At 37.1% G+C, this 26,908-nt stretch overlaps 3 protein-coding genes and 1 long non-coding RNA gene across 4 annotated transcripts; 3 read left to right on the top strand and 1 right to left on the bottom strand.

The window, feature by feature from the left end:
• Positions 1 to 2,462: 2,462 nt before the first annotated feature.
• Positions 2,463 to 5,253, bottom strand: LOC104088105 (uncharacterized). The gene is made up of 3 exons (XR_684475.3): positions 4,850 to 5,253; positions 3,001 to 4,095; positions 2,463 to 2,673 (listed from the first exon to the last, which is right to left on the bottom strand). It is a non-coding gene; the product is annotated as an uncharacterized lncRNA (long non-coding RNA).
• Positions 5,254 to 7,748: 2,495 nt separating this feature from the next.
• LOC104088104 (1-aminocyclopropane-1-carboxylate oxidase homolog) lies at positions 7,749 to 10,052 on the top strand. The gene is made up of 3 exons (XM_009592723.4): positions 7,749 to 8,411; positions 9,224 to 9,545; positions 9,648 to 10,052. Exons 1-3 carry the CDS (start codon positions 7,879 to 7,881, stop codon positions 9,897 to 9,899), a joined length of 1,107 nt encoding a protein of 368 aa, XP_009591018.1. The 5' UTR covers positions 7,749 to 7,878; the 3' UTR covers positions 9,900 to 10,052.
• A 1,631-nt stretch (positions 10,053 to 11,683) lies between these two features.
• On the top strand, positions 11,684 to 16,583 carry LOC138894905 (uncharacterized). Its single transcript, XM_070179640.1, has 3 exons — positions 11,684 to 11,941; positions 12,198 to 12,712; positions 16,541 to 16,583. The coding sequence occupies exons 1-3, from the start codon at positions 11,684 to 11,686 to the stop codon at positions 16,581 to 16,583; spliced, it is 816 nt and encodes a 271-aa protein (XP_070035741.1).
• Positions 16,584 to 24,378: 7,795 nt separating this feature from the next.
• LOC138894904 (flocculation protein FLO11-like) lies at positions 24,379 to 25,767 on the top strand. The gene has a single exon (XM_070179639.1). The coding sequence runs from the start codon at positions 24,379 to 24,381 to the stop codon at positions 25,765 to 25,767; it is 1,389 nt and encodes a 462-aa protein (XP_070035740.1).
• Positions 25,768 to 26,908: the final 1,141 nt, after the last annotated feature.

The raw sequence follows: 26,908 nt of genomic DNA, 5'->3' as shown, positions 1-26,908 counted from the left end.
GAATCCTTGCAAGAAGCCAGTCGGCATCACAGAAAGCAATCAAATCAAGAGAGGGATTTGTAGAGAGAAGTATGCCTTGTGTTGGATCGGAATGCAAATACCTCAAACACGCAGCCCAGTAGAAAAATGTGAAATTGAGGACTTTTGCATGTACTAGCTAAGATTAAGGACAAAAAATAAAACAAATGTCTGGTCGGGTGTTGGTGAGATAATTAAGTTTACCAACAAGGCGACGATAGAGTGTAGGGTCATACAATGGGGGCATCAATTCAGCATGCAATTTAGAGGAAGGATCGAGTGGAGAAGAAACAAAAACTCCTGAGCAACCATATTCCTTTAACAACTCTAGGGTAAACTTCCGCTGGTTGATAATGAAATCTTGTGGTTCTCTGATAATTTTCATTCCCAAAAATAGTGAATGTCACCCAAGTTCTTGACTTTAAATTCTGAATTGAGAAAGTGAGTAATGTGGTCTATTATTGCCATGTCATTGCCTGTTAATAGTATATTATTGACGTAAACTACTAGAATAGAAATGAGATCTCCATTTTGTCTAAATAATAAAGAATAGTCATTTAAAGAAGTTGAATAGCCCTTAAAGCTAAGAGCACCATGTAGTCTAGCATACCATTGTCTAGAAGCCTGCTTCAATCCGTAGAGAGATTTCTTCAAAATACAAACTTGATTGGGTGGAGATAGACTAGTGGGGAACTTCATGTAGACCTCTTCCTGTAAATCCCCATGTAAAAATGCATTATTATCATCAAGTTGAGACACATTCCAACCCTTCTTCACAGCCACTGTCAAGAGACATCCGATTGTGGTCATTTTGACCACATGGGTGAATGTCTCAGAATAATCAATGCCTTCTCTTTGAATATCCCCCCTACTACCAATCGTGCTTTTAATCTTTCAACAGATCCATATGATTTGTGCTTCACCTTGTAAACCCATTTTAAAGGCAAGGCTTTCTTGCCTTGTGGCAAGTCTACAACATCCCTTGTGTTGTTGAGTTCAAGATCTGCTAGCTCTGCCTCAATAGCTTGTCTCGAGCTTGTATCCTGAAAAGCTTGTACATAATTGTAAGGTTCTGAGATAGAGCATACTGACCTTAAAACATTATGATTATTGAGTGATAAATCTCTAAAAGATAGGGCAGTAGGGTGAGAAGCATGATTAAAACAAGAGGAAGTAATGTCAGAAAGAAAAATATTATTGCATACATAGTCATTTAAATAATTAGGCTATTGAGAAATTTGTTCAGATTTTCTGATAGGTGGTGGAGGTATATGGATGGTGATACTAGAACTAGGAGCAGGTAAGGGAGAAGTGAGATTAGAAACTGGGGTTGAAGATGTTCTAGGATTGGGAACAATATGTAAAAGAAGACCAGGAGAATTGTAATTGGGAGATGGAGAAGAGAAATCAAGTGACCTAGGAGAGGGAAGTGTGATGGGGTTTCTATATGGAGGGGCAGTGTTGTTAGGAATAGGCCAGGGTGAAGGAGATGATGAATGATAGGAAGGAGATGAAATTATAGAATTAGGTATTGTGTTGTCTGGGAGAGATGCAGTTGGAGGAAACACCTGATAGCTTAATGATGTAGGTGTGGTGACAAAAGAGAAATGGTTTTCATAGAACTTCACATCTCTAGACATAAAGACAGTCTCTATCTTCAATTCTAAAAGCTTGTATCCTTTTTGATGTTGTGAATGTCCTAGGAAGGCACATGCCTGTGCTCTAGGATCAAATTTTCCTCTATTGTGAGCTAAAGTAGAAGCATAGCACAAACATCCAAAAACTTTGAGATTATCATACACAGGTGGTTTGCCAAATAGAATTTGATAGGGAGTCTTTCCTTTAAGTACGGTGGAAAATAATCTGTTAACTAAGTAGGTTACAGTCAAGATGCACTCACCCCAGTATTGGATAGGAACCTTGGATTGAAAGAATAAACCCCTTGCAACCTCTAGTAAGTGCCTATATTTCTTCTCAACTATCCCATTCTGTTGGGGGTATTCCCACACAAGAAGTTTCATGTAAGATCCCCCTGTGATAGAAGGAAATTAGATTGTTGTGATCATTTTTTCAGTTCCAAAGCATTATCAGACCTTACCTTCTTGACCTTAATGTTAAACTGTCTTTCTGTCATGGCAAAAAATAATTTCAAAACTGTGAATGCATATGCTTTTAAACTTAGCAGAAAGTCCATGTTTCTCTACTAAAATCATCTACAACAGTTAGAAAATACTTATAGCCATTATAGGTGTTAGACTTAAAAGGTCCCCAAGTATCAATGTGTATAAGATCAAATATACCACGTGTCTTGATTTGACTTATAGAAAAAGGAAGTCTAGTTTGTTTAGCTTGATGACAAACATCACACACATAATCAAAAGAAGAGGTAAAAGAGATACAACTAAGAGTCTTCATTACTTCAAAAGGTAAATGGCCCAATCTAGTATGCCATTGGATTACATCAGAAATTATACTCCTAGATATAGGTCCTAAACAAGAAACAGTACTGGAAATAAGACATGAATGATTTCTTTTGGAATTGAAAATTCATCATTACTAGAAAAAAATAGATTCTTCACTAATGGAAATAGGTTTCAATAGGTACAAGCCTCCTCTTATTTTACCAAAAGCTTGCCCCTTCTCCACTAAAGGGACCTGCAAAATACACCCACTAGAGGTCAAATTAAGAGAACATTTGAATTGAACACATAACTTATGAACTGATAGTAAGTTATATTTTAAAGATGGAACATAGAGGACTCTTTCAAGAGTCGTGTTATTTTGAATAGAAACTCTTCCTATGTATGTGACATATAATTGAAAATAATTAGGCAAGTTAATATGAACAGGTATAGGAAGAGGAGACAATTCTAGAAAGGAACTTGAATCAAAACACATGTGTTCAAATGCCCCTGAATCAATGATCCAAGTTTTAGTGTTAAAAAACTGCTAAACATGTTCCTGAATAATTAAGAATAGTACCAGCTACTGCATTGGCATTGATATCAGATCCTGTATTGCATGTATTACCAACGTGAACATGCTTGATGATGTTAACTAGTTCTGACATCTTTTCCCTGCTGAAAGACTGATTCTGATTTCCCACATCCCCTTCATTGCTAGGACTTGGGTTGATTTCATTGTCCTGTCCTCCCTTACTGTATTCCCTTTTAATGCAGCTTGATAATTATTAGATTTGGTAAACTGAAAATCATCTGGGAAGCCAATTAGCCTATAACAATCTGCCCTAACATGTCATGTTCTTATGCAATGAGTGCAGCTGACATTGGGGTTATATTTGGCCTTCCTAGCTTTATTCTTTTGTTGATAATTTCCAAATTTTGATGAAGCACTTCACCCCCTTTGTCTTTGATTGTTGTACCTTTGTGCACCCTTCCCTTGTGCACCTACCATGAATGAAGATGCATCTGAGTTATGTTGAGTACTCACAAGATTCACAAAAGCCTCTCTTTGATTCTCATCTTGTAGAAGCAATGAATAGGCAAAATTCATGCTAGGCAATGGACTCATCATGAGAATGTTTCTCTAGCTCGGGCATACACATCATTAAGTCCTATGAGGAGCTGAGGATCCTTTGATCTTCTAAGAACTTAGCCACTTTAGCCTTTTCACTACACACATAGTCACAAAAGCAATTTAGATGAGAGTTTAGTAAATCCATTTCCTCCCATAGTTTCTTGAGTGTAGTGAAGTAGCTTGAAACACTGATATTTTCTTGAACTGATGCTGAAATTTTCTTTTACAGCTGATATAGTTTGGCCCCATTTGACCAGCCAAACCTGTGTTCTAGACTGTTCCATAGGTTCCTCGTCATTTTTGAATAGATGGCACTGTCACCTATGTCCTTTGACAGTGAGTTAAGCAACCATGAAGTAACCATATCATTACCTCTACTCCACAAAGGATAATCTGCTGAGTCCAGCTTTGGTTCTACATAAGTGCCATCGATGAAGCCAAGTTTGTTCTTGGCTGAAAGAGCAATGAGAATGGATCTCCTCCAACATGGGAAACCTCTACCATCAAAAGGTGCATTGACGAGGCTCATCCCAGGTGCATCTGAAGAATGAAGGAAGTAAGGGTGATTGGAGTCATGGTTCTTTGTTTGACTGGTCGAGCCAGTAACAGTGAGAACTGAGGAAGCTTATGTTCCAGTCATGGATGAAAATAAGATAAAACTAAGATATAGGATTTGGCTGAGAATTGAAAGATCGAGCTAACCTTGCTCTGATATCATGTAAAGAAACAAATAAGCAATAAAGTTGTAGAATCTTTTTCTCTTGCTGTATTCGCAGTATTTGCATCTCTTTATACAAGTAATCTAGCTAAAAGAAAATATAAAATAAAATGATACTATATACTTGTTTAATTCATATTCCCTAATGCTATGACAGAAAAGCTAGTTTTATTCCCTCACACATGCATCTTACGTGTAAAGTAGCTTCCTTTTTATATTTTATTCATTCACATACTCACATGCTCATTCTTTACTACTGTATTTGCATATCAATGTCACATATTAAAATGGCTCAAGAGTCAAATATAAAAAGGAGAGATATGGACTTTTATCTAGAAAAATACGAAGCCACATTTCTTTGTCTGAATAATTTCTTCTTCATTTCTAAACCCGATGAAATCCCCTTCTTCTTTGTTTCCATTTCATCTTCTTTCAAATTAATATGTGGTTTCATCTTAACAGTTCTCATCATCTCAGTTTCAGATTTAACGCGACCAGTTGTAGAATTTGATTCTGTTAATTATGCCCAACAGAACAATTGAGCGGATCCTAGGACTTAAAATTACATTTGCTTACCAGTTAGTTTGAAGAATTTCATTCCTAATTCATGTGAGGGAGGCAATACTTAACCTTGGAATTATATCAATCTGCATTAAAAAAAACATAATGGAATTCAAGCAATTAATCATATGCCTCAATCCGAACCTAGTTGGGAAAGATAGTAAGAATTCGTGAAAAAATAATTCCTTTATAAAGTCAGCAAGTTCTAATTTCCACTTATTATCCTGAAAATCATCATTGCAAATATTGTATTTATTAAGCTCGGAACAATGTGATTGACACCGACTAAGAATGTTGTAGACAAATTTTTGGTACCGCTCCCGTTTCCTTGAGATACTAGTGCTGAAATCTGACAGATAGAATTAAAACTTAAGTATCTTGACAATGATTCAAAAGAGAAAGTATTCTTAATTGGGAGAATATTGTATACCAAGAGATCATTTATATAGCACATTAAGTAAATTACATCGGCTTTCAGCGGCGTGCATTAATATATAACTTCTACTTTTGGGCGATTAAAGAGGTCGCCACAAAAATTCACTTGTTTTATTGTTAGTTTTTGTGGCGACAAAACTCACCACAAAAAGTAAAAAGTGAGCAACAAATAGATTTAATAGAGTTCGCTAATTGCAAAGAGCGACATGCTGTTGTGGCGACTTTCTCGCTACAAAAGAAAAAAGCATCACAAAAAGTAATATTTGGTGCCGCCGTTTTCAGTGGCGACCCTAAATATCGCCACTAACGGTACTATATACAAGTCGCCATTTTCAGTGGTGACCTTGAAAGTCGTCACAAAAAGTAATCTTTCTAATGGCGACCCATAAAGTCGCCGCAAAAAGAAAATTTTGTAAGCCGGCTTTTCCGGTAGCGACCAAAAAGGTCGCCACAAAAGGTAATGTCGCTATTTTCAGTGGCGACTTAAATGTCGTCACAAGAAGTATTTTTGTATGTTATCATTTTCAGTGGCGACCCCAAAAGTCGCCAACAAAAATAATATTTGTATATGGCCATTTCCCATAAACGTCGCCACAAAGGTAATATTAGTGTGCTGCCACAAAAGGAAAAAAGTGCCAAAAATAGATTTAATGAAGGTTGTATCTTGAAAGAGCGACGTACTATCACACGTGTAAAATCTGAGAAAGGCCCACAAGCACAAATTCTCGGCACGGAATATAGTCCTACATTACTCCAAAGACTCAAATATAGTCAATCAAGATAGTGTATCCACTGAAGAGAGAGTACGGGCCCTTGCCCAATATTTAGTTTAGACGCGGGTCGAATGCCTTTATGCTATAGGTGTGTTAAGCATGCTTCTTTGACAGGAAACAAAATTTTTTTCCATGATAACAGTCGCGACGAAAATAATAATTTGAATAAGAGTATGATACTAGACGACTAGAGAAGAGAGAGACAGGAAAGCCAGATCGGACTGACCGATGCTCATTTAATTTATTTATTAGCTTTGGCGGCGACTATCTCACCACAAAAAGCAAAAAAGCGCCATAAATAAGTTTAATAGAGGTCGCCTCTTGAAAGAGGGATATATTCTTGGTGGCGACATCAAAAGGTCGCCAGAAAAGCTCATTTATTTTATTTATTAGCTTTTGTGTCGATTTTCCTGCCATAATAGCAAAAAGCACCAAAATAGATAGAATGACGGTAGTCTCTTGAAAGAGTGACATACTTTTGGTGGCGACAACGAAGGTCGCCTCCATAATCGCCACAAAAAACTGAAATGCACCACAAAAAGATTTAATGGAGGACGCCACTTGAAAAGGTGACATGTATTACGGATACTTTTGGTGGCGAGTGAAGAGATTGCCACAGAAGCTTATGTATTTTATTAGTAGCTTTTGTGGCGATTATACTCGCATAAATAGCTACAAATGCGCCGCAAATAAATTTAACAGAGGGGCGCCACTTAAATTAGTGACATGCAATACGGGAACTTTTTGGGGCGCCACAAAAGCTTATTTGTTTCATTATTAGCTTTAAGTAACAAATGGGGAGGGGTGCCACTTGAATTGGCGACATGTATTAACGAAAATTTTGGTGGCGATTCAAAAGGTCACCACAAAAGCTTATTTGCTTGCCACAAAAGTATCAAGTGCGTCACAAATACATTTAATGGAGGGACGCCACTTGAATTAGTGGCACGTATTACGGGAACCTTTGCTGACAACTAAATGGTTCGCCACGAAGCTTAATTTTTCTTTATTAAGCTTTTGTGGCGACTAAATATGCGACGCCACTTGGATACTTTTGGTGGCGACTAAATAGGTTTTTGTTTCATTAAATATTATACTTATTATGCCAAAATTTTTGAATAATTTTTGCTTAAAATATTATTGAAGTTAGTAATTCATATATACTAAACTATTTATTAATCAAAAGGATTTTTCATTATTAATAATAATCGCATGAACAATTCATACATTATAATACCCATATTAGTCTCTGCGTAAAATAATATAGTATTTAATTGAGCGCATAAGAAAAGTAATAGTCGCCAAATTAATTAATGCAAATTTTGATTGATGATATTAAATAATATACGCGTTAAGTTATGCCAAAATTTATGAATAATTCCGCTTATAAAAAAAATATTATTGATGTTAATAATTCATGTATACTAAACTACCTATTTTTAATCAAAAGGATTTTTCATTATCAATAATCGTCGCATGAGCAATTGACACATTAATGCCCATATTAGTTTCCGCATAAAATAATATAGTATGAACACATAAGAAAAGAAATAGTCGCCAAATTAATTAACATGAACTTTGATTGATGATGTTAAATAATATACGAATTAAGTTACGCGAAAATTTATGAATAATTCTGCTTAATAAAAATGTTATACATTGAATATAAATGGCAAGTCAACCTTCCACATGGGACGTATTTTTTTCAAATCTGAAGTTAGTACAGTAATTAATTAAAGTGAAGAAGCTATCTTTAGTCAACTTCATTCTTGCATATTCCTGCAGTCAAAATCTTGAGCCTTAACACAGATATTGCTAAATAAATCAGCTTTTATCATGTCAACCCCTAGTGATTATAATTATGATTGGGCTAAAGAAGTAGAGGAATTTGAAGCCACAAAAGCTGGTGTAAAAGGTCTTGTAGATTCTGGCATCACAAAAATACCAAGATTTTTCATTTACCCATCATCAGATAATTTGACCAAAACCCCATCACTTTGCAAGAATGGCCAAATTCAGCTGAAAATCCCTGTCATAGACTTGCAAAGAATTGAAAGTGTTAGTGGTGGGAGAGAGGAAATTGTTGAGGAAATTAAAAAGGCAGCTCAAGATTGGGGCTTTTTCCAGATTGTTAATCATGGGGTTCCTGTTAGTATTTTGGATGCAATTCTTGATAGCACCAGAAATTTTCATGAACAGCCAAAGGAAGCTAAAATGGATCTATATTCTTCTGATAATAGGCATAAAGTTAGGGTCTTTACTATCAATGGATCTTTCAGTGAAACCCATGTAGCCAGTTGGAGAGATGCCTTAGCTTGTACTTTTCTAGATGGAAAACTGGACCCAGAAGCTATTCCTCTCATCTGCAGGTAAATTTTTTTATCTAATTTACCAGTATTAGAATGAAATTGATCTGTACAGAATTGAATAGATATAAATGATTTATATGGAACATCCTAGTTTGGATGAAGTTTGTACATTTACATTAGGTCGTATGTTTTCTAGGAGTCTTTTATAATGCCAGTAGAGAATAAAGATAACCTCTTATTTTGTGTTATATTAATCTGAGATGAGTTTAAATGAAGCTATATGGTTGGTAAGGATTCATATATAACCGACCCAACTTGCTTGGAATTTGAGACATGGTATATCCTAAGTGGTTTTCAGTTGAAGTGTCTTTGGTCCAGAGTTTCGACTGTACACCTAAACGGCCAAATCATACTGTCTTACACACCCGAGTTATCTTTGCCCTTTTTTTGTGTGTGATTTCCCTCCCCTTTTGATTCACCTTTGATCCCCTACATTGGAGCTATTGGCCCTTTGGTGACTCGAACCCAAGACCCTGGAATTGTAGGTGGGGGGTGCTGACCATCTGAACAACCCTTTCTTGTCTCTTTGCCTTGTAAATCAGTTCATTGATCATATAACTAGAAGTGAATGTATCACAATCGAGGTGAATGATTGGAAGTGTCATCTAATCTCCGCAACATGGCATGCGCCTCTTCTAGTAGGTTAAGTTATGAATATTCATGACGGAATGAATGTCAGGCTCTTTCTTTCAGTGCTCCTAAGTATCACATGCTTCGATTTTCTTTTATCACAAATAGACTTTCTAGTTATCTTGTTTATTTCCAAACACGATAGGCCATCATATCGATGTATAATCTAAATGCTTTTGCAGAAAGGAAATAACAGACTACATGGAATACATGATCAAGGTCAGAGAAACCATCTCAGAGATACTTTCAGAAGCCTTAGGTCTAAGCAGTGACTATCTTGCACAGATAAATTGTCTAAAAAGTGAATACTTGACATGCCTTTACTATCCACCTTGTCCCGAGCCAGAACTGGCATTAGGCACAATCAACCACTCCGATTCCACCTTTCTAACTATGGTAGTTCAGGATTCTAGTGGTGGCCTTCAGGTTCTTTATCAAAATCATTGGGTTGACGTGCCACCTATTCCTGGTGCTCTAGTCGTAAACATTGGAGATCTTATGCAGGTAATTCTTTGAGAGTATTCTCAAGTCTGCAACTTTTTTTTCAGTTTGTAAATATTTCATAGCTTTTTACTTAGTGACAAGATTTCAAAATGTACTTTGCAGCTTATTACTAACGACAAATTCAAGAGCGTGGAGCATAGAGTATTAGCTAGACCTGTTGGATCAAGGGTATCAGCAGTATGTTTCTTCTTCCCCAGTTCTGAATGTATGTTAAAGTCATACGGACCGATCAAAGAGCTCTTATCAGAGAAAGATCCTCTGTTATACAAGTCAGTCTCGAATCTTGAATATATGGCCTATTACCAGAAGAACGTACGAGAATGTAATTCAGCTCTTCCTCATTTTAAGCTGTGAGTTAAGAGTACTGTTTTATGTATAAAGTAGTTGCTAATTTGGCTCGGTAAGCTTGAAGTTCTCTCTTATTGTGTGAGGATACTTTTGTTAAATTTACTGTACGGTTGAAGAAATCTTAAACACTTTCACTAGTGTGACTTCTTAAAGTTTTCATTGATGTTTTTCCATTTCATTATGCTCAGCAAAAACGCTTATGTTTAAGCTAATCTCATTAACAGTAGCTGAAGCTATGGACAGACAAGGACACAATAGAAATATTGCTTGATAAGAAAGCAAAAGAAGAAAATGCATGATTAAGAAGGATTAGTTTGATACTAGAAAACAGAGATCAAACAAAGGGGGCAGCTCGGGGAAGGGCCGGACCACAAGGGTCTATTGTAAGCAGCCTTACCCTGCATTTCTGCAAGAGGTTATTTTCACAACTTGAACTCGTGACCTTCTGGTCACATGGCAATAACTTTACCAGTTACGCCAAGTAGGGCTGTGCATAATTTGGTAAATACCGAATTACTGTATCGAAAACGGAACTTTTGGTATTCATTATTCGATATTTTGGTATTCGGTATGGTATTTGGTTTAAGTTTTAAAAATAAATTGGTGTTAGGTATGATATTTGGTAATTTAAAATGAAATACCGAAATACCGATACCGTACCGAAATATATATCATATTACACAATACACATTTTATTAATTATAACATAAGTATAAGAAATCTAAAATTTTATTTTTCTTTATTTTCTAAGTTCATCAATTAACTCTAAGCAAGTAAAAAGATATTTCTCTAAGTTTTCTCTCTAGGTTGTTATATGTTGGTTTTGGACAAAATTTTTGTTAACAAACGTTTTTAGTTTTGTACTTTTGAGTAATTTAATTAAGAATATTACCGTCTATGACTCTATGCATTAGTTAGTATTCAAATCGAATAAACCGAAATTACCGAACAGAATAAATCGAAATCGAAAGGAGAAAAATCGAACCATACCGAATTTAATTAGTTACGGTATTGGTATAGCATTTTACGAAATCGAATACCGAAAATACCGAACCGAAATATCTAAATACCGTACCGACCGACGAACACCCCTAACGCCAAGGCTCCCCTTCCAAGAGAACAAATAGACAAAAATAAATATATGGCAAAAATTGACTGATTGAGAGCGAAATGTGTGGAGCTCATATTAAAGAAAAACAAAGAAGAAAATGGGAGGTGCCTAACTTTGTTGAAGAAAATGGGAGGTGCTTAACTTTGTTGACAACTTTGTTGAAGAAAATGGGATGTGCCTAACTTTGTTGAAAAATTATAGGACTAAATCAACAACAAGACATCTTATTTGTAGTAGTTGAATGGCATCTCTTATTATAAATAGAGGCCCCCATTCTTCATTTCAATCACACCAAAATAAGAGAGAAGCAATAGAAGTTAGAGAGAGTAATCCACATATTGTAGTATGTGAGATAAATAGTGAGTGTGAGTAATATTATAGTGAAGTGTTTTAAATAAAGAGTGTTATTTCTTTCAAGATTGTAGTAGTCTCTTGACACTACTAAGTTATAATATTATAGTAGTTATATTGCTCTGCTCGGGTATTGTATTTTACACATTAAAAGAGTTGATATCGTTGTTACTCTCTTGTGTTATTATTATTTGTCGTGGATATTATTTCTGGGCGGGATTATTATTTTTTCCAACAACGTGGTATCAGAGCCATAGAAAATAATGGTACACTGTCTTTTCAGTACCCCCGTCTCACAAAAGATAATTATGAGAAATTGTGTCTATGTATGAAAGCCATTCTTGGCTCTCAGGATGTGTGGAAAATCGCAGATAGAGGGTATGCAAAATCCCATAATGAGGAAGCTCTGCCTCAAAATGAAAAAGATGTCTTGGCAAAGACAAGGAAGAAGGATCAACAAGCCCTCACGCTCATCCATCAATGTCTGAATGATGCCATGTTCGAGAAGGTGGCAGATGCTACCACCTCAAAGGAAGCTTGGGAGATTTTACAAAATTCTCTTCAAGGAGTTGACAAGGCGAGGAAGGTAAAACTTCAAACTCTAAGGGTTGATTTTGAAGTTTTAAAAATGAAAGAATCCGAATGCATTTCAGATTATTATTCAAAAGTGAAGGCTGTTGTAAATCAATTAAAAAGATATGGGGAGGACATAAAAGATGTCCGTGTGGTAGAAAAGATCCTTCGCACTTTAACACCTAAATTTAATTTTGTGGTGTGTGCTATTGAGGGGTCTAAAGATTTAGACTCTATGATGGTAGAGCAATTGGAGGGTTTCTTTACAGGCCCATGAAGAAAAGATCAAGAGAAGACAAGAAGTGCCATTGAAGGAACTTCTTAAAACTCAGACATCCTTCAAAGATTATGGTGGTGAAAAGAGCTATCGAGGGAATGGACGGGGACGAGGTCGTGGAAGTCATGGAAGAGGAAGAAGCAACGCTAACAACTTTAACAATGAAGTTAAAATCCACCAGACATTCAGAGGTCGTGGTTGTGGACATAGAGGAGGAAGAGGACGTGGCTACTACCAAGAAAATAATGGACAAAGGTATGACAAATCCAAAATTGAGTATTATAATTGTCATAAATTTGGCCATTACTCTTGGGAATGTCGTAGCAATGTTGAAGAAAAAGCTAACCTTGCTAACGACAAGAAAGAAGAAGTTGAGTCAATGTTGTTGATGACACTCAAGGAAGAAGACATGGATGATTGCAGCTCGTGGTATTTGGACAATGGAGCAAGCAATCATATGTGTGGATGCAAAGAGAAATTTGTGGAGATCAATAAAATAGTTGAGAGGTAATGTGTCCTTTGGAGATACCTCAAAGAATCAAATTGAAGGGATATGTACGATTCTGATCTCCTGTAAAGATGATAGTCATAAGTTTATTCAAGATGTTTATTATGTCCCAAAATTAAAAGTAATATTTTGAGTTTGGGCGAACTTCTTGAAAAGGAATATGACATCCACATGAAAAATATGCATCTTTGGCTTAGAGATTCAAGTGGAATTCTAATTGATAAAGTGCATATGGCTAAGAATAGATTATTCTCTCTGAATTTTAAGACAATTGATACAAAGTGTGTGAAGGCTAATGTGCAAGATGAATCATGGTGTTGGCACATGCGATTTGGGCACTTAAATTTTGAAGCGCTCAAATCAATGGGAGAAAAGAATATGGTGCATGGGATACCTTCAATAAGCCATCCCAATTAATTGTGTGAAGCTCGTCTTCTTGGAAAACATGCAAGGAGGAGTTTTCCAAAGGAGGCCATGTCAAGATCAACCAAGCCGCTTCAGCTTGTTCACACTGATGTGTGTGGACCAATAAATCCACCTTCCTTTGGTAAAGTAAATACTTTCTACTTTTCATTGATGACTTTAATAGAAAGACTTGGGTTTATTTCTTGAACCAAAAATCTGAAGCTTTTGCTACTTTTAAAATTTTTAAAGTACTTATAGAAAAAGAAAGTGGCTATGAAATAAAAGTTTTAAGGTCCGATAGAGGAGGCGAATTCACTTCAAAAGAATTTAATGACTTTTGTAAATCTCATGGAATTCATTGCCCTCTAACGATACCTTATTCACCCCAACAAAATGGAGTTGCAGAGAGAAAGAATCGAACGATTCTTAATATAGCTAATTGTATGTTAAAAGCTAAAAATATACCCAAGGAATTTTGGGCAGAAGCTGTATCTTGTGCAGTTTATTTGAACAACAGGTCTCCAACAAAGAATATTAGAGATCAAACCTGTAACACCCCGGAAAATTCAAAGTACGTAAGTGTAAGGCCTGGTAAAATTTGCAAAGAAAATAATGTTTCATGGTGTCGTACTAGGCTTACGTGTTTGAGGATTATAGAAATTCTTCGTTGCGAGCTTGTGAGCCGCGGCTTGGACTTTTTGGGTTGAACAATGCACAAAAAAGTAAAGGAAAAATTTTGCCGGAAAAGTGCGTATGTGATCCATTATGCGACCGCATAATCACTTTGCGGGCCGCAGAAGTGAGCATTAGAGGGCTATTCTGGAAGCAGCTATGCGGTCGACTATGCGACCTCATAACTGTTATGCGGTGCATTATGCGACCGCATACACAGGCAATTTTTTTGGCTATTTTGCAACCAATTATGCGACCGATATGCGGTCCGCGTAACCATTATGTGGTCGCATATGCGACCGCAAAACCTGTTCCGAACCTTCATTTTTGAGTTTTTAAAATACGACCCTACTTTGTTAAATATATGTTTTGGGCCATTTTTGAGAGATAATCTGACATTTTAGAGTGAGACAGAGTGTCCTAGAGTGAGAAGGTGTTCTTCAATAATTGTTCTTCAATTCTTGCTCAAGTTTTGAAAGATTATGAAGGCAAGCTCACTAGGTCTTCATCCTAGAGGTAAGATTCTACACCCTAAACCCTAATTTCGAAATCATCTGAAAATGGGTAATTAGCAAGATAATGTTTGGGCATGAGAGTTGATTATTTTACATGCATGTGATATCAAGGGGTGTAGGAAGATTGTTGAACTAAGCATGGTAAAGATTGGGTTGTGGGATGTTGGAATCCTCCATAAAAAGATCTTGAAATCTTATGCACACCTAGTGTTTGATAAAATGCTCAAATGAGCTAGAACCATGATCATCTTTCTAATTTTAGTTTAATTTGTTATATTTATAAAATAGATTGAAGTTGCTAAGAATTCCGGAACGTTTTAGACTTTAAGGAAGCTCAATTGAAGTATGTTGGCTAAACTCTTCTTTAAGAATTGGAATTCTCATTATCCTTGTAAGTTCCGAGATGTTGATTATAAATCGAGTATTCCGATAAGCTTTGTGATGAAGATATATGTTCAATTCGTATTTCAAATGCACTTATCATATTGCATTATAAATTAAGGATGTGTCCCAAACTATGGATTACGTATCCACGTGTTATAATTTCTAGTCGTGATTTATGTGAAAATTATTATGCCAAGTTGTGTAGAGATTGTAATTGTGATACACCTCCACCCGCATACATTGGGGTGAGGCGGTATGACCGCTTTGTGTGGGGATTATGGTATAGATATTGTGATTGTGATACACCTCCACCCGCATATATATATATATATATATATATATATATATATATATATATATATATATATATATATATATTGGGGTGAGGCGGCATGACCGCTTTGTGTAGGGATTATGATATTGTGGGATTGCACCTCCACCCGCTTACAGTGGGGTGAGGCGGTACGACCGCTTTGTGTATGGTTTTGGTATTGTTGTGGCACCACCACCCATATACATTGTGGTGAGGCGGCATAGCCGCTTTGTATAGGTTCTTGGTACTGTGGTTATACATCCACCCGCATACATTGAGGTGAGGCGGCAGGGCCGCTTGATTATAGTTGTGGTATTGTACGTAAACCTCCACCTGCATACATCGGGTGAGGCGGCGGGGCCGCTTTGTGTGAAGATGGTTATAGAGGATCTCATCTTAAATCCTATAAATGTTGTTGATAGCTTTTAATAAGCTTGCTATGGTTGAGACAGTTATCTATATTATTCTATTGTCACACTGGTTCATCATAATTATCTTGTATTTTTAAATTCTTAAATTGGTGTTTAGTTTTCATACTAGTACTATTCGACGGTACTAACGTCCCTTTTGCCGGGGGCGCTGCATCTTTAAATGGATGTAGGTAGTTCCACAGCAGGAGACATTAATCAGTGATAGCAGTACACCTTCTTCCCAGCTAATTTGATGAGCCTAAACTTCATCCTGGGGTCATGTATATTTTTTGTACTTTGTGTATTCGGTTTGAGGTATAGCCGGGGCCTTGTTGTCGGCATTATCATTGTACTCTTCTTCATCTATAGAGGCTCCGTAGACATAATGTATATTGTGTATTGGTGCTGGGAAAGACAAATTATGCTATGTTGTGGTTGTATTACTTGTCCATTTGAGACTTTAAAAATGGTGAAACTTATGGTAAGAAATTGGTAATTGCAGACATGACCACTTTATTGTTTAATTAAGGAAAACATATGTTCTCTTTATTCATGAATGAGTTTTGGGTAGAAGGAATCTAACAGGCTTGCTCGGTCGGGTTCACTCGGTTGAGCGCTAGTCACGCTCCTCGATTTTGGGGCGTGACAAAACCCCTCAAGAAGCATAGAGTGGAAGAAAGCCAAATGTCAAGCACTTGAGAATCTTTGGGAGCATAGCCTATGCTCATGTGCCACATCAAGGGAGAGCGAAGCTTGACGATCGAAGTGTCAAGCATGTGTTTGTTGGCTATGATACGAGTTCAAAAGGCTACAAGCTATACAACCCAAGTAGCGGCAAGATGGTGGTAAGTCGCGATGTTGAATTTGATGAAGAATTGACATAGAACTAGGAAGCTCAGGAAGAAACTTCATATGATTTTCTTCCATACTTTGATGATGAAGAAGAACCAGAGACCGTGGAACCTATGCAGGATACAACTCCATCTCCTTCTCCAACAAATGTTGCATCTCCCTCTTCTCAAGAAAGTTCAAATGAACAACCATAAATGACAATGAGTATTCAAGAGCTCTATGAGGACATAGAGAAGTTACTAATTTTGATTTTTTATATTGTCTCTTTGCTGATAGTGAACCAATGAACTTTGATGAAGCTGTTGAAGACAAAAGGTAGAGACAAGCCATGCAGGAGGAGATCGAGTTAATAGAGAAGAACAAAACTTGGGAGTTAACAACACTTCCCAAGGGTCATCGAGCAATTGGAGTTAAATGGGTATACAAGGCAAAGAAGAATGTTGATGGAGATGTGGAGAGATACAAGGCACGACTTGTGGCTAAAGGCTACAAGCAAAGGCAAGGCATTGACTATGAAGAAGTCTATGCACCTGTTGCCCGCATGAAGACGATTCGTTTGCTTATCTCTTTGGCGGCGCAAATGAAGTGGAAGATCCATCAACTAGATGTCAAGTCAGCCTTTTTGAATGACTATCTTAAAGAAGAAGTCTATGTTGAACAACCATTGGGCTTTGTTGTCAAAAACCATAGAGATAAAGTGTTGCGATTGAAGAAAGCTTTATATGGATTAAAGCAAGCCCCACTAGCATGGAATAGTTGCATCGACAAGTATTTTCAAGACAATGGGTTTACTCGTTGTCTCCATGAATATGCTCTTTACCTTAAAGTTCATACTAATGGAGATATCTTACTTGTTTTTCTTTATGTTGATGATCTTATTTTCACGGGTAATAACTCAAGTTTGTTTGAAACTTTTAAGAAAGATATGTCTCGTGAGTTCGAGATGACAGATGTAGGGCTCATGTCCTACTACTTGGGCCTAGAAGTAAAGCAGATGGAGGATGGAATTTTCATCTCTCAAGAAAGCTATACAAAGGAGATCTTGAAGAAGTTCAACATGTTCGATTGCAACCCCGTGAACACACTGATGGAGAGTGGGACAAAATTGTCCAAGTTTGATGAAGGAGAAAATGCGGATCTCACATTTTTCAAAAGTCTTGTGGGAAGTTTGAGGTACTTGACTTGTACCAGGCCAGATATACTCTTTGCAGTTGGAGTAGTAAGCCGCTTCATGGAAGCTCCAACCTCCACCTATTTTGAAAGTCACTAGAAGAATATTTCGTTACCTAAAAGGTACGATCGACTTTGGGTTATTTTATTCTTCTTCTAATGATTTCAACCTTATGGGATTTTGTGATAGTGATTATGCGGGAGATATTGATGATATAAAAAGCACAATTGGTTTTGTGGTTTTCTTGGGTGATTCTGTTATTTTTTGGAGTTCAAAGAAATAGCCCATAGTTACTCTCTCGACTTATGAAGCCGAATATATAGCAGCAACATAAGTTGTAGATGTTTATATTGCAAAGAAATACATTTCTAGGTTGATAAAGAAATACTTATAGCTGTAGGTGTATATATTGCTAGGTTCCAAGTTTGAACTTTTATTTTTGCTTTCTTGTATTTGATTTTTTTTAATTTTTGTTTTACTTGTTAATGTTAAAAACATGGAATCTTGGAATTATGTGAGTTTTGATGTTGGTAATTCTACTTTTGATCCTCCATATGCATATAGTGGAGGAAACCGCCCTGGGCAAAATTATCAAAATATTCCTGAGAGCGAGTTATGTGCACCAACTCAATCTTATGTGTGGAATGTGTGTGATATGTGTGGTGGTAAAGATGGTCACTTTCATGGTTGTGCTTATATTTATTATGTTCCCCCAACCCCTTACTTTGATAGTTCTTCTTTTTCTTATGAAGTTAATAGGAACAAAGAACTCAGAGATGATGACCTGAAAGAGATCAAGAATATGCAAAATGCCTTGTGGAACAATATGATATGTTAAAGTGCCTTGTGGAACAAAATAGTAAAAGACAACTGCACATAGAGAGGCAAGAGGAAACTATTCACAACTTGAAAGTTCAAGTGAATCAACTGGTTGAAGATCTTAATGCTCAACAAGCCAATATTGTGAATAGTATCCAAGAAGAGCATGAATTAGATGCAGAAATTGAGGTAACAATAGAGGGGTCCATAGTAGAACACCAACAATCAATCAAACTAGAATTTGAGGAAGCCGATGTGGTAGAAGAGATACTAGAGTCAAGCAAGGACATTGATGAAACATATTTAGTTGACTCTAGTGTCATTAGTGTTGAGGATGTAGACAATCCCAATGTTCATATAGTTGAACACATTGATCCACACTCCAAGCATTTTTTTACATTTTGTTTGGATGATGATATAGAAATAGAGTCATCCGATCCACTTGAGGAGTCAAGGAATGAGCAACAAGGTGCCTACATTCTGAAATTCTTCTTGCCAGAAAGTCGGGAATACACATCTCATCTAAAGGCCAAGAAGTGCAGAATACTACATTATTTTATTGGGCCAGTCAGATTTATTCCACCACCCAGGAGCATGATCATAGAGCAGAATCAAAACTTGGGGGTCCAATTCATAAGTTCAAAGTGGAGGTAGAAAGTGATTCGTGTCGTGCCGCGACGTTAAATCAAGTGCTTGTTGGGAGGAAACCCAGCTTTACTGCTTTATTTTATTTTTTATTTTTTTTAATTATTTTTGTAGTGTCGATTTTTGATTTCTAGGAGCATGGAAAGCAAAGCTATTGGAAGGATGAAACAACAAACCAGATGGTTGGAACTAAGTATGAGGTACCCACACGAAAGACCAAGCCTAGGAGAAGTCTGAGTACCCCATGAGTTGCTAGTGCTTCGGCCTTTGGCCTACCAGGGAGTTTCTTTTACCCTCTTATTATTTATGGTGTGCATTGGGGATAATGCATAATTTTAAGTGTGGGATGAGGAGATTGTCTAGGTGACTTTCTATGCTATTTTAATTGTATTAGTTTAATTGAATATTTATTTTTTTTAGAGAACAAAAATAGAAAAGATTGGACTTTTCCCGATTATGGATCTATTAGACAATTTTCTTGAGGGATTTAAGTCGAAAGGAAAAATACAAAAAGATTTTCTTTTGTTAGGTAGTGTAGCAATTCCCCCTTGGTTTTTCTTTGTGCCGCGGTTCTTTTCCAAGGGTTTTGTTTGAACCGGGTGTAGTTAGTTTTATTTTTTTAGGAATAGGAACCATTGTGCCATAAATTGAATTGAAGCAATATCTCTTAGCTTTGTTATGCCTTGAGAATAGTTAGTACTATGGTTGTGACGCTTAGGCTCGGTTTTTGACTCTCGCATAAGTACCTTAAATCGTAGTATCCTAATTTTGCTTAACTGCTTTGACTGAAGTGTCGCGATGAAACCAATCCTGAGTGAGTTATGTGCCATGTGTGTGTGAGGTTTTGTATGTATTCTATGCATTGCATTTGATATCTAGAACTTGCCCCGTGTGTTTGCAAAGCGAAATAGTAGTATTGTTCAGTCTAGGAAGTGATATAGGCGTTCCTTTGTTAAGCCAGATATATAAAATTTGCCCACCTAAATATTATGTACCGTAGTTAACCCCGTTGAGCCTATAATCATGTTTCTTTGGTAACCACATTACAAGTCGTACCCCTTTGTTTTAATCGACCATATATTTGAACCTTTTCACCTCTCATGAGCACTTGAATTGTTATGAACTTTGTAAAAGTTAAAGTGTGGGGTGGTTGGTTCGGCTTTGGCGTGGAACTAATGAAATAAGGAGAAAGGTGCATTGTTTTGAAAAAGTAAGAGCCACTTGAATTGAAAAAGAAATATATATATATATAGTTGTATTGCTGAAAAAAATATATATTCCTTGATAGTGGTAACTCTTGATGTAATTGTGCTTAAAGAAATATGGAGTTAATATATATTGAGGTGAAGGTGGAGTTATGGTTTGACATAAGTATGGGATGTGTGTTAAAGTATATGTATTAAAGTGCTTAAGGGAGGTGTAGTCACTCATACCAAATGTATCCTACCCGACCCGCAACCTACATTACAACCAATGAAAGTCCTACTTGATCTTAGACTGAATGAACTCGATTAGTAGAGTATTACACTACGGGCAAGCCTATGGTGCATCTTTTGTAGCATAAGAATGTTATTTATGAGAGCGAGTGAATTCTTCCTATCTTGAGTTCCTACGATCTTAAAATTTATTGTGTGTGGAACTAATCTCTTTTGTTGTGTGAGGGCACGTGATTCATAAAGGAAAGGTAATGTTGTTGACATCTATGTCAGAGTAAGTAAGTGAATTGTGAATAAGGCATAGTATTTGTGAGTCGAATCTTGAGGCGAGGATGTCATACTTGTGTGCTTAAACTATTTTAAAAATTCTTGGTGTAATGAGTTAGGAGAATTGCTTTAAAATGTCGTATCTATAAGTGTAGTTTGATTGCTCGAGGACGAGCAATGTTTAAGTGTAGGGTATTAATGTGTGGCTATAATTCCATAGTTTTGTACATTATGTGCCTTGCATTTTACATGCTTTAATGATAAATTATACTTTATTTGTGCATAATGGAGTCTATTTTATGTGTAGGTAAATTGGAGATGAAAGTAGAGCAAAAGGGATACTTAAACGTTGAAAGTGTACTCGAGAACAGTGAAAAAGAGAGACCTGGCGAGGCCAGCCAAAGGCCAGGCTGAACCTGGCTTTAGCCTGGCGAGGCCACCCAAAGGTCAGGCTGAACCTGGCTTTAGTCTGGCGAGGCCAGCCTAAGGCCAGGTTGAACCAGGCTTTAGCCTGGCGAGGCCAGGCAATTTCCAAGCGTTAGGCTGGCGACGCCAGGCCTGAGGCCAGGTCCAATCCAAGTTTTGAAGACTTAATTCGTTTCGGGTTTGACTAGGACTCAACCCACACGTTTAGGGTTTCTTTTACACATATAAATAGACCTAAAAATATCACTTGGAGGACTTGGGCAGCCAGAGGCAAGAGGAGCTGGTGAAATCACCCCTTGGGAGTGAGAATCATCAATTTTTATATCTTTTCATCTTTACTCTGTATTTTAATTATGAAAAATATCTGGGATATTGTTACTATGATTATGAATAGCTAATTTGTTATCTAGGGTTTTGATGGAACGTATTGGAGGATTATTTTTTTGTTACGTTAATATAGATTTGTCGTAGTATTTTCTCTATTTCTTCAACTATATTATTCTTGTGGTTGATTGAATGACCCTCAATTAGCTGTGCCTATTTAGTATGTATTACTCGGGAGAGAGTGCATATTTAGGTAGTTGTTGAACAACATCACTCCTAAACGTATATGCGGGATCAATACGGAGGTTTAAAGATGGGATTAGGGATAACGAAATCTTGGTGCGATCTGAGTGAGCTGTACTTAATGCCAGCTAGCGTAATTCAGGAGAATATGACTAGTAAATTGTGGTAATTACTCGGAAGAGAGTTACGACAGTTAGAGTGCTTATGATCGGTAGAGAAGACTTAGGCAAATTTATAGAAAACGTAGCGGAAAGTATTCCAACAATTGGAAAAATCATAACTCTATACCTCCTTAATCTTGTCTCCAATCCTTATCCTTGTTAATTGATAGTTTTACTGCTTTCTAGTATTTGTTAGTTAATTAGGTAAAAAAATAAATATTATAATCTTTATAACTAGAAAATTATTTGAACTTGTATTTCTTTATAATATTGAACAACTGTAGCTAAGCCTTAGTTCTCTGTGGGATTCGACTCCGAACTTGTAAATCGGATTATATTTGCAACGACCGCTTAGTCCTTTTTATAAGGCATAGTTGGGCGTGATCAATTATTGAAGGAGCTCAATTTGCCACAAATTGAAGCTACAACGATTTGTATTGATAACAAATCTGCACAGGCACTCGCCAAGAATCCGATGTATCATGATCTAAGCAAGCATATAGATACAAGATATCACTTCATCAGAGAGTGCATTGCCAAGAAGGAAGTCAAGCTCAAATATGTGAAGTCTCATGATCAGGATGCAGATATCTTTACAAAACCTCTTAAGTTTGAGGATTTTCAGAGATTGAGATCAAGTCTTGGAATGAAAAAGAAAAATCAAAATTAAGGGAGAGATTTGTGGGGCTCATATTAAAGAAAAACAAAGAAGAAAATGGGAGGTACCTAACTTTTTTGACAACTTTGTTGAAAAAAATGGGAATTGCCTAATTTTGTTGACAACTTTGTTGAAGAAAATGGAAGGTGCCTAACTTTGTTGAAGAAAATGGGAGGTGCCTAACTTTGTTGAAAAATTAAAGGACTAAATCAACAATAAGACATCTTCTTTGTAGTAGTTGAATGGCATCTCTTACTATAAATAGAGGCCTCCATTCTTTATTTCAATCACACCAAAATAAGAGAGAAGCAATAGAAGTTAGAGAGAGTAATCCACATACTATAGTATGTGAGATAAATAGTGAGTGTGAGTAATATTATAGTGAAGTGTTTTAAATAAAGAGTGTTATTTCTTTCAAGATTGTAGTAGTCTCTTGACACTGCTAAGTTGTAATATTATAGTAGTTATATTGCTCCGCTCGGGTATTGAATTTTACCCATTAAAAAAGTTGGAGTCGTTGTTACTCTCTTGTGTTATTATTATTTGTCGTGAATATTATTCATGGGCGGGATTATTATTTTTTCCAACAAAATGAAGCCTTCCAAAACGACTAATATTTGGGACATCATGCTTGATGCCTCTTGTAAGAGATGTTGAGAGAGAAACTCCAACTTCTCCCTAAACGTTCCTCCACTCTATCTTCTTCTCCCTTGTAATCAACGACACAATGACAAACAATACTCCAATTCCCAACACTGATCCACCTGACTTAAGCTCCATGAATATTGATGAACCAATCCCTAACCAGCAAACTCCTTTCCTCCAAACACTATTCAACAGTAATGATGCCTCAATTCTAACCATCACTAATACCCAATACCATATTGACATGTCGGAATAAACATTGGCAGCCAACCATTCAGATAACTTCATTCCACTTTCCACAGAAGACAAAACGAGGCTTTACTCTCCTTAGAAATATTCAATTATAATTAAGGTTTTTGGACGGAAAGTGGGTCATTTAACCGTTAAACAAAAATTGCAAAACTTATGGAAACCAACTGAACCTCTAGCCCTCATTGATCTGGGTAACGACTTTTTCCTAATCAAATATCAAAAGGAAGAAAATATAAATAAAGCTCTACATGAGGGGCCGTGGTTTGTGTTAAGCAATTTCCTATCAGTTAGACGGTGGGAACCAACGTTCCTAGCATCTATGACCAAACTTACTTACACTTCCATTTGGTCTAGACTACCGAAACTACCCACTGAATTCTATGATGTTCATATCCTACAACAATTAGGAAATAAACTAGAAAAACTGCTAAAAATCGATACATGTACGTCATCTACATCCAGAGAAAGATATGCTCGAATATGTATTGAAGTTCCCCTTGAACACCCTTTAAAATCGCATGTATTTATAGGGAATCATCGCTAGCAAATCCTTTATGAAGGACATAATATACTATGTGTTCGTTGTGGTAGAATTGGCCATATTACGACCTACTGCCCTATGAAACAGCAACACCAGCTATACAACCACCACCCAACACCATTTCTTTGTCTGACGACCTGGACGCCAAGGGGTCATAACACCTAGATTCTGAATGGAAGACGGTTACTTTTCCAAAAGGCATCCCAAATTTATTATACAACATGCACCAATTCACAGCACCAATGACATCACTCCATCAGCTTCAGCAATTACATTGAAAGGACTATGCCACCCATTTGTGCAAAGGACTGCCGACTATCACACAGGTACGAACTCGTCTAATCCTATTACTAATCAATTAACTAATGGTGTACCTAAGCAACTACCTTCTAAATACTTATTAACAATAAAAAATAGTTTTGATTCATTAACTTATTCTAATGAACTAGTAGGCCAACCTTCTACCCATAACTTAGCGGACCGATCTACTAGCCCAATAAGACAAATATTGGCCCAGTTACAGGAAATGGATTCAAAAAAGGGGTCTACCCGCTTACCTACTGAATTACCCGACCCACCTCTACAAAATAACCCTAATAATTACCCTACTTCACTCCCTTCTAGAGCAAATAGTATCCCTGCTGACACTCATCCTCCTTCTACCACATCCACGTTGGCACCACCACCTCTAACACCCAATCAGGAAACACCTGACATGCACGCTACAAACCTTGTTCCAAGCCCACACACTACTACAAACAACCATCATGATCCATTACAATCCTTTCCTAAGCCCAACTCACCACAAAATAATGCCAGTTCTCTTTTCATGCAAACCACATCCCTCAACCCCAGCCCACGTGACAAGCCCAATACACATGAAACCTCCCCTCCTACTCAAACACAATCGCCTCAACCAACCAATAAAACAAATAATACAACTACGCAACAATCTTCAACAATCCAACTTCCTACACCTACTACTGCAAATACTTCAGCATCCCAAACATCTTATAACCATGCACAAGCACAATACTCCAACTTTCCCACTGAGAACTCAACACCAACGACCCTCTCTGATGCCATTCAGGAAACTCAACATACACTTCCTCAACCCAGAAGCCATGCAACACAACACACCCCCACCCAAAACTTACCCAGTGATATACACATCATAAGTACCAAACCCGTTTCAACCTCCTCAATCATGGTTGGAGATGGGATTGCAAAACCATGCACTAACGTTCTCCATGATAGTGGACAATCAGGAGGTCATAGTACACCTCCAAAACCCTCAAGACTTAGCACAGATAGTCACAGAGGGAATGACAGCAGCGATGACCTTTTACGGTCAGTACAACTAGACGAGCACACCCATGCATGCCACCAACACATGGTGGAACCCTTTCCCTCAATACTAGCACCACTACCATCCCACACCTTATGCAGAGCTACCATTTTACCCACAAGCCCAGTCTCAAATCCCTTGGATCCACGAGTACATACACATACCCCAAACACTCCCACTGTCTCCAATGAGCCCCTTCGAACCACTAACACCCTCCACTTCAATGAGTCCCCAACCCTCAAGTACAGGAGATCAAGAAATACTAACTCCTCAGGAAATAGCAGCAGTCATGGAAGAAATGAGAGAAATGCGAACAGAGCCAGTATGGCTCGGAGCATGCCACATCTCCGTCCTCAAGTAGCAATACAAAAAACAAATATTGCTCAATTGTCCACCAGAAGTGACCAAGTGTTTGATCAAGCTGAGGCCAACAGTCAACCCAGAAGCAGGAAAGTTTGCAGTGGTGATCACACCAACTCTCAGGGAGACGCCTCAGCAAGCAACCCAGGTGAATCAAGTACCGGTGGAGCAGGACACATCACCACCACTACCACCTCCACACACTAGATTCATGAATTTTGTGATATAGAATTGCAGAGGTGCACAATCACCAGATTTTCGAAGGAATTTTCGTTCCATGCTAAATTATTATCAACCACAATTAATAGTGCTTCTAGAAACACACATAATGGACCACAACAATCTTAAGGCAGATTTTGATTTTACCAATCTCTCACAAGCACCAGCTGAGGAACATGCAGGAGGCATAGCGGTACTATGGAATGATAATTTAGTTCGTGTCACTGAAATTGTTGTCACAAATCACGAAATACACTGCATAGTCCAGGTTTGTCCACAAGACCCCCCTTTTTATTTACGGCTATATATGCAAGCATTGTTCTATCATCAAGGAAAATCTTATGGCAAAATCTAATGCATATAGCTAACACATACAAAGGACCTTGGCTAGTAGGAGGTGATTTCAATGATATTATATATTCCAATGAAAATTTTGGAGGATGTACATTAAACAACACTAGAGCAGATTTGATGCCTAATTATTTTAACTACCGTAACCTAATAGATTTAGAATTTAGGGAAAGCAAATACTCTTGGACAAATAAACGTAAGAGGGGCGCTATGATACTAGAAAGACTAGATCGTATCGTGGCAAATTATGAATGGATAGATCTTTATCCGGAAGCCCATGTTCATCACCTACCTAGAACTCATTCTGATCATTACCCGTTATTGTTAACCCTCAATAAAAAGCATTACCAAAAGAGTAATATATTCAAATTTGATACAATTTGGCTATCACACCAAGAGTTCCCAAAATTGGTTAATCAAATCTGGCAACATAACCCTCCTATGCTTCAGGCTATCGATAATTTTACATCACTAGTCAAGACTTGGAACCAAAATTCTTTTAGTAATATTTTTTATAAAAAAAATAATATTCAAGCTAGGCTAGTAGGTATTCAAAAGTCACAAAATTACCCCACTAGAAATTTTCTACAAAATTTGGAAAAGGACCTTATAGCCTAGTATAATCATATTCTAACCCTTGAAGAGGAGTTTTGGAAATTAAAATCTCGCGTAAATTGGCTTAACCAAGGGGACGCTAACACGAGATTTTTTCATCTGTTTACTATAAAAAGAAGGCACCGTAACAGAATAATCACTTTAATAGATTTTATGGGTAATT

Source organism: Nicotiana tomentosiformis, chromosome 6, assembly GCF_000390325.3.
Source record: "Nicotiana tomentosiformis chromosome 6, ASM39032v3, whole genome shotgun sequence".
Classification (NCBI taxonomy): Eukaryota; Viridiplantae; Streptophyta; class Magnoliopsida; order Solanales; family Solanaceae; genus Nicotiana; species Nicotiana tomentosiformis.
Note: the sequence above shows the minus strand (reverse complement) of the source record. Positions and strands in the feature narration are given on the sequence as shown.